Source organism: Dipteris shenzhenensis, chromosome 13 (genome assembly GCF_047967505.1).
Source record: "Dipteris shenzhenensis isolate YYH24624 ecotype China chromosome 13, Dip_SZ_1.0, whole genome shotgun sequence".
NCBI classification, from domain to species: Eukaryota; Viridiplantae; Streptophyta; class Polypodiopsida; order Gleicheniales; family Dipteridaceae; genus Dipteris; species Dipteris shenzhenensis.
In genome coordinates this window covers 51899240-51906411 of record NC_141608.1, presented here as the reverse complement: position 1 = coordinate 51906411, position 7172 = coordinate 51899240, and the positions used below count along the sequence as shown (strand labels likewise).

The 7172-nt window shown below is 40.9% G+C and overlaps 1 protein-coding gene across 2 annotated transcripts; it reads right to left on the bottom strand.

Annotated features, from left to right (window-relative positions):
* Positions 1-2740: 2740 nt before the first annotated feature.
* LOC147895556 (pentatricopeptide repeat-containing protein At3g12770-like) lies at positions 2741-5997 on the bottom strand. 2 transcript variants are annotated; one of them, XM_087384236.1, is made up of 4 exons: positions 5761-5997; positions 5470-5654; positions 4767-5326; positions 2741-4685 (listed from the first exon to the last, which is right to left on the bottom strand). In XM_087384236.1, exons 1-4 carry the CDS (start codon positions 5941-5943, stop codon positions 3184-3186), a joined length of 2430 nt encoding a protein of 809 aa, XP_087240362.1. In that variant the 5' UTR covers positions 5944-5997; the 3' UTR covers positions 2741-3183. The 2 variants fall into 2 exon arrangements, with proteins under 2 accessions (XP_087240362.1, XP_087240361.1); XM_087384235.1 differs by having other exon boundaries at positions 2741-5326.
* Positions 5998-7172: the final 1175 nt, after the last annotated feature.

Sequence of the window (7172 nt, the reverse complement as noted above, 5' to 3'; positions counted from 1 at the left end):
ATCTCAGTCTGGCACTTGTCTCTTTGCAGAGAGTTGTGTGATGCAGTATGAGTTGTTGTGTGTTTAATGCGTTTGCATATGTTTATATAGGTTCGCATCTTAGTATGGAACTCATCTCTCTAATGAGAGTTATGTGATGCAGTCTTAGTCTTATGTTTAGATATTATTTTTATCTCAATCTGGCACTCATCTCTCTGATGAGAGTTGTGTGATGCAATTTCAATCTTATGTTTAGATATTGTTTTTATCTCAGTCTGACACTCATCTCTCTGATGAGAGTTGTGTGATGGACTCTGAATTTTGTATTTAGGGTTGCTTCCAATCTCAAGCAGCTCTCTATGAGAGTCGTATGATGTAGCTTGCATCTACACAAATGCTTAGTCTGGCACTCATCTCTCTCTTGAGAGTTGAGTGATGCAGTCTAAGTTTAGGGTTTAGGGTTATTTGCACAAGCGCTTAGCCCGACACTCAGAGATGCGTGATGAAATCTGAGTTTATGATATAGAGATAGTTGCACAAACTTCTAGTGTAGCACTTGACTCTCTCAACAACTATGCATTGTAGTATGAGTGCTTGTGTATGCAGACATGGTCAATTGTTGGCACTGAATCTAATTTGAATTCTATGTTGCATCTTGCTTACATATTAGATAGCTCACTCCAGTGAGTAGAGGAAGATTCATCACCCGGATCTTAGTAAACCCCAGAGGAAGTTCCTTAAGAATGAGAATGTCAAATTCTTGATGACTGTCATTCAAGACATCCTCGAGACTGCTTTTAACAATGGCAAAAGTGGTGTGCGAGATCTTGGACCTCCATGATGAAGCGTGGAGTAAGGGCCTTGCATGAATTAATAAATGTAATGTGCATTACTCCAAAGGAAACGATGTTTTTACAGAGTATAGTACTTCTCTAAAAGAAAAAAATTCACCTTACATTTTAAAGTGTATGAACGAGCAATTGCGAAGATTGGTGGTAGCGATAATGTTACTCCATTAGTAATAGATAACGTGCCGACTTAGGAATACTCCTCCTGAAAATCAAGTCGTGGAAGCAAGTCTTTCCCCTAAAAATAAAGCCTATAAATGGTACAAATGTGCACACCTTGTAGAGTCAAGTGCATTTTGGAGAAATGTTGAAAGAATAAAACGTGCAGAGCCATTTGTGCTCATGTTAAGGATGGTTGATGCACATGCCATTATTATGGATAAAGTGTACTGAAAAATGTCTGAAGCAATTCGGTTGGTTAAAGAATATGTGCGCTTCACGATCAAGGAGAAGCAACGGGTTGTACAATTGGTCGATAAGAGATGGAAGAATATGCACACCCCTTTGCATGGAACTGCATTTGCATTGCATCCACAATGTTAGATGCATGCCCAATCTCAAAAGTCGTAACTTTCGAGAGATTTGTAGAAAGTTTCTCCCGAGAGGACAAGGTAAATTAGTCTACCGGCAAAGAGCAAAATACATAAATCATGAAGGTTCATTTAGAGATCCTTAGCATCTTGATGCTATAAAAACACCATTGCACCTACTTGGTGGAAGAAACATGGTGGAGGTGTTGTAACATGTTACCACATGTGTGCTCTTTGTTGCTCATCATCCGATGCATGTGAGCGAAACTAGAGTGCATACAATTTCATTCATTCAAAGAGACGCAACCAATTAAAATCATCATGAGCTGATGACTTGGCTTATTGTTTTGAAAGCTTGCAAGCGTTAAAAGGGTTGAATATTGCAACTAGGGTAGCAAGTAGATCTAATGCTTCAAGAAACGGTGATGAACGATTAACTACGGAAGTAGTTGTTGAGGGCACCTTCTTTGAAGAAGAAAATGAGTTTGAGCTACTCAATGACAATAGTGAGATGGAAGAGACTAATAATATCATATCTATGCTAATTGCAATTTAGAATACGATGCCCAGATGCATGTGAAGGGATGGATTTTAGAATTTTGGTGCATGCAAGGGGACAGGTATGAGAATATTCTTACTCAATTCTTATGCATGCAAGGCGACGGATACAAGAATATGTTTAGTAACTAAAGAGTGCATATGCTCGTGTCCATCTTGATTGTATACATATCTTGCGTTACCATGCATACAAATATGACAATTTGTATGTGGTTGCAGATTTCAGATTTGTGGGCTCCGTTAAGATACAATTCTAACCATGCTTAGAATTCAAAGTTGTCCAAGGAGGATAAGGTTCTCCATATTTTAGGGAAGCTTGCAGGGAGCCCTAAGGCATCCTCTCCACAGAAGCAAGCAGAATGAGACGCCATTGCCTGTGCATACCAGCAGAGATGATAATTACATGCACTAATATTGGTATACGAGGGAAGGCTAGAAATTGTCCCAAAGATATCTCTTTGCTAGCTTCCTACATCATGATATAGGCCGCCTCAGCCACAACTGCAAGTGTCTCAAAAGCATGCTGATGGGTCAAATTAACTAATAAGGATGGGCTAATAACACGATATTGTTTAAGCAGTAGCAGACTAGTCAGCTAATCAAACTACTACAGAAGTGCCTGAAGAGGTTTGACCCTAGACAATGCAAAGGGAAGAGCCTTGAAGACTAGAACCTATGTCCGATAGAGGCATAAAAAAGGCAACCAAAACCTACAGTCAAGTGCACAATCTTCGACTACAGAAAAACTGCACTTGAGGAAGCACATTCAACATCCAGATACAAAGGTTCTATATTCCCAGGGACAAGAAGAAATTCAGTCCCGGGCCTGTATGTTATTTTTGTTAATAAAGAGGCTAGGCATTCAGCAGACAGAAATCTTTATGCCAGACGCTCTTTCAAGGATGGGTTTGGCAGCATTATCGAGAAAATGAAACAACATAAGCATGGCTTTTGTACACACTGCTGTGTTGATGGTGGCTGATAAAGGGCGGCTGTGGAATTTCAAGAACTTGAGATTCTTGGTCGTTCAAATGTAGCTGTAAGGGATTTATAGAACCCTTGATTTGATCTCAAATGGTGCAATCTGTATGGAGTACAAAGCATTCCAAACCAGATGGCATGAAATACTTCTGTGATAGGAAAGATTCTGGTGCACACGTGAGCTTTCTTTTTGCTTCCGGATTGCACGTGCTGCTCCAAAGCCATTTTGTAGACAAATCTTCAGTAGCCTAATACTCAAGATTTCCAGCATTCATTTTTAAAGAATACTAGTAACAATCCCTACAACAACATGCTCCACCTTTGAAGTGATGGATACAATAAGCATCTGTTATTATAATCTCCCGTAGCTCAATCTTTGATATAATCTTAGTTGCAATGTGGCAGTCAGCACACATTCGTAGATTTTTTGTTATTCGGATAGTCGTACCTGGGGGTGTCGAAATAAGACCAAAAGCTATTGCCAGTTTCTCACAATGCCCACACAAGATATCTTGCTTATCCTCAGCTGAGACTGAATCCAGAACTAAGTCCAAGCGTGGCTTGTATCCCTCCTCCCTCATTTGCATGCTTAGTACCTTCAGCTTTGCATAGATACCATCACTTTGTGGGTGTGTTCTATCAGCTACATTGAACTCATGCACCTCCCTCTCGATCTCGATAAAGGCCTTTCCGGTCTTTTTCCATGCGTTTGCATATCTCCTTAGACTCTCCACTTTCTCTGCCTCCTCCTGCAGGCCCGCATGAGCATAGACATTAGACATAAGCACATATCCAGCAGCCTTTCCACTATCCATTGCAACAACACTGTCAAAACATCGCTTTCCTACAACCAAGTTGCCATGTGTTCTGCAGGAATTCAGCAAAGATGTCCACCCAACGTTATTGGATCGAGCTGGAATACTTTCGAGCCAATCTTCTGCCTCGCTCAAGAGGCCTGCATGACCAAGGAGGTCTACCATGGAGTTAGAATGCTCTATGGTTGGAACAATGCCATGCTCGTCTCTCATCAACTTGAAGTGGAGACAGCCTTCATCTACTAGGCCTAAATGACTGTATGCAGAAAGAAGACAAAGAAAGGTCACACTACTTGGCTTCAAGCCTACTTGTTGCATGCATTGGAAATTTTTGAAGGCCAATGTATAATTGCCATGCAGTGCATACCCTAAAATCATAGTGCTCCATGTTACCACGTTTCTTTCTGGCAGTCGGTCAAACACAACGCGTGCAGCATCAAGACTTCCACATTTGCAATACATGTCGATCAGGGCACTGCCTACAAATACATTTGATTCAAACCCCCTTTCCATAATCTGCCTGTGAATCAGCTTGCCTTGCTCCAGGGCTGCTATGTAGGGACAAGCTTTCAAAATGCAAGCAAATGCAACCTCATTTGGCGCTGTACCCTCTTCTTGCATTCGCTGAAATAGTTGAAGAGCCTCTTGGCCATAACCATACTGTGCACACACCGCAATGAATGCGTTCCATGTGACTGCATCTCTCTTTGGCAATTTGTGAAATACTGTCCTTGCATCCTGAAGGTTCCTACAATTTCCATACATGTCAATAAGGACGCTGCTGACAGACAAATCTAACTCATAGCCACATTCAACAGCGCAGAAATGTATCTGCTTGCCTTGCTCTAAGTCTGCCATGCTTGAACATGCCTTTAGAACACAAACAAATGTGACCTTGGTCGGCTCCATTCCTTCTTGTTGCATTTGCTGGAAAAGCTGGATAGCTTTATACCCATGTCCATTCTCACCATAGCCTGCGATAATAACATTCCATGTTACAACATCCCGTATTGGTAATCTATCGAATACTGTGTCCACATTGTGGAGGCTCTCACATTTGGCATACATATTGATGAGTGTGTTGCCAACAAATACATGCGACTCAAACCCATGTTCAATGATTTGGGCATGAACTGCTCTGCCCTGAGTCAGGGCTGCTGTAGTAGCACATGCCTCAAGAACTGCAACATAAACATGTGCGTTGGGATCCACATCCAACTTTTGCATAGTGTGAAACAGTTTGATGGCTTGCTCATTCTGTCCAAGCTTGGAGTGTGCAGCAATAATTGCTCGCCATGAAAACACGTTTGGATTGGACATTTTGATAAAAACTCTCTGTGCTTCCATCAAACTTGCAAACACAGTAAACATGCGGATGAGATGCGTTCCCACAAAGACATCATTGTCAAATCCACTTCCTACAATAAGGCAGTGCAATTCTCTTCCTGCTGTCAAATTTTTCTCATTAATGCATCTCTGCAAAAGAACAAAAAATACGTTGTTGTTGCAAATGCAATTTGAGTCCACTGCCTGAAGTGCATCATGGAGACTCCCTTCCTCAAATAGTTTATTGAGATCTCCGGCAGCCAAAGCGGACCTTAACGACCCTTGCACCCTGCATGATCGAGGCAAAATCAGAATGATTCTGATAGATCAGATGCATGCCAGAAATTCACACAGAAAATTCAGCCACCACTGCAGCAGTTTGACGAATTTTCCTATCCACAGGATATTCAAACCTCGAGCCTAAAGGAACACCTGGGAACGTTCGCACTAGGAGGTCCACGTTTCTCAGTAAGATCTTGTTCGTACACCGCTGTCAGTCTCCAATTCGCGGAGAAACCGCCGAAATTCGTGTCCACCCAGCAAGTGCTCTCGCGACCATTTAACCAGAAGGTTTCCTCTGTCGTACCACGCACATAATCACGACAGTAAGGATTCCTCTGCAACAGCCATGATTCTAAAATCAGGACATTGAAGTACGGTATCCTGGAGCGGTAGGAACTAAAAAACATGCTCATATAACCATAAGGGTCAATATGCAGTTACCTGGAGTCTGTTGCGCCGCAACCTTGCGCTGATTACGGTACAAGTGTTAACGATATGATGTATCCCTTTATAATGCACAAACACGCCCAATTCTCGACTATGAACGAGATAAAGCTCAACGTCATGAGGGCTACTACTCAAGGGCCTCCATCCATCCTTAACCAAAATTTTCGATGTGTACATTGGGCCTGCCCTTACATAAAGCCTGCGCGCTTCATGGACAATGCTTATATGAAACGATGCATTTGCATGGTCTTACCCAAGAAGAGCAGCAACACGATTAATTATTCAAGTCGGGTAGTGGCCTTCTTCGTGGATAGCTCCACTTCCCAATATCCCAAACAAATTGCAACGTACACTCTTTATCCTCATAATCTATTTTTGAAATTGAATTTCCATTGATTATTGCGCAAGAGATTATTAATACAAGTGAGTAGAAGTACTCGTCAGCACTGCCTTAGGTTTTGCCAGACGTAAACAATTGTCAAGATGAATAGATGATGCAGCCGCTTGCAAATGCAAAGAGATTTGCAAACTCTATGTGTGTGTGTGCGTGTGTGTGTGTGTGTGAGAGAGAGAGAGAGAGGGAGAGAGTTCTAAAAAAAGAATGTGTGTGTGTGTGTGTGTGTGAAAGAGAGAGAGAGCCAAAATAGAAGGGGCCACTTGGCAAGAAACTATGTGGGACACTTTTTAACAAAAGTGCTGGAAGGCAGTGCTAACAAAATTAGAACTAGCGGAATATAGACGAGAAGTACTTATGCAAAATCATTTTTCAAAATTGTATATCTAAGCATGCAAGTAAAAGATCAATGTGAGACTATAAATTAAAATCTGCTTACACCTTCACATCCTTCTCGCGATTTGGCATGGCGAGAATCTTTGCCAAGTCGTGCTTTGTTTTATTTGACTTTGAAGTTTAATTTCTATTTATGATTAAAAACAACAAAACTGGTGCATGCATTTTGTAATTAAAACATCATTAGTAAAAGTAGAACTACACTTTATAGCAACGATAATTCGCAATAGTCACAAAAAATACTTAATCAAAATCCTTTTAAAAAAATACCATGGATGGTTTATATAATGTGGCGACGTTTTATGTAGTAATATTTTTTCTCACAAGGAGAGTGTCCTTTGAGATTGTTGCATCCTCTATTGCTAATCCTATCAAACGAGCTATGTATTTTTGTTCTAATATGATTGCCTCATTTATGTTCTCTGTTTTTGCTAGAATGTCTACATTAAAGTTTTCATCAAAAGGTACATATTCTTCTACGCCCGATCTCATCCTTATTGAATATGTTGTCAAATAACTTTACTTTAAAAAATTTGTGACAATAGCCACGAGAACAGTGGGAATAAAGCAAGAGGGAAAAGCAGTTCGACCAATTTTATTTAATGAGTTGGCACCA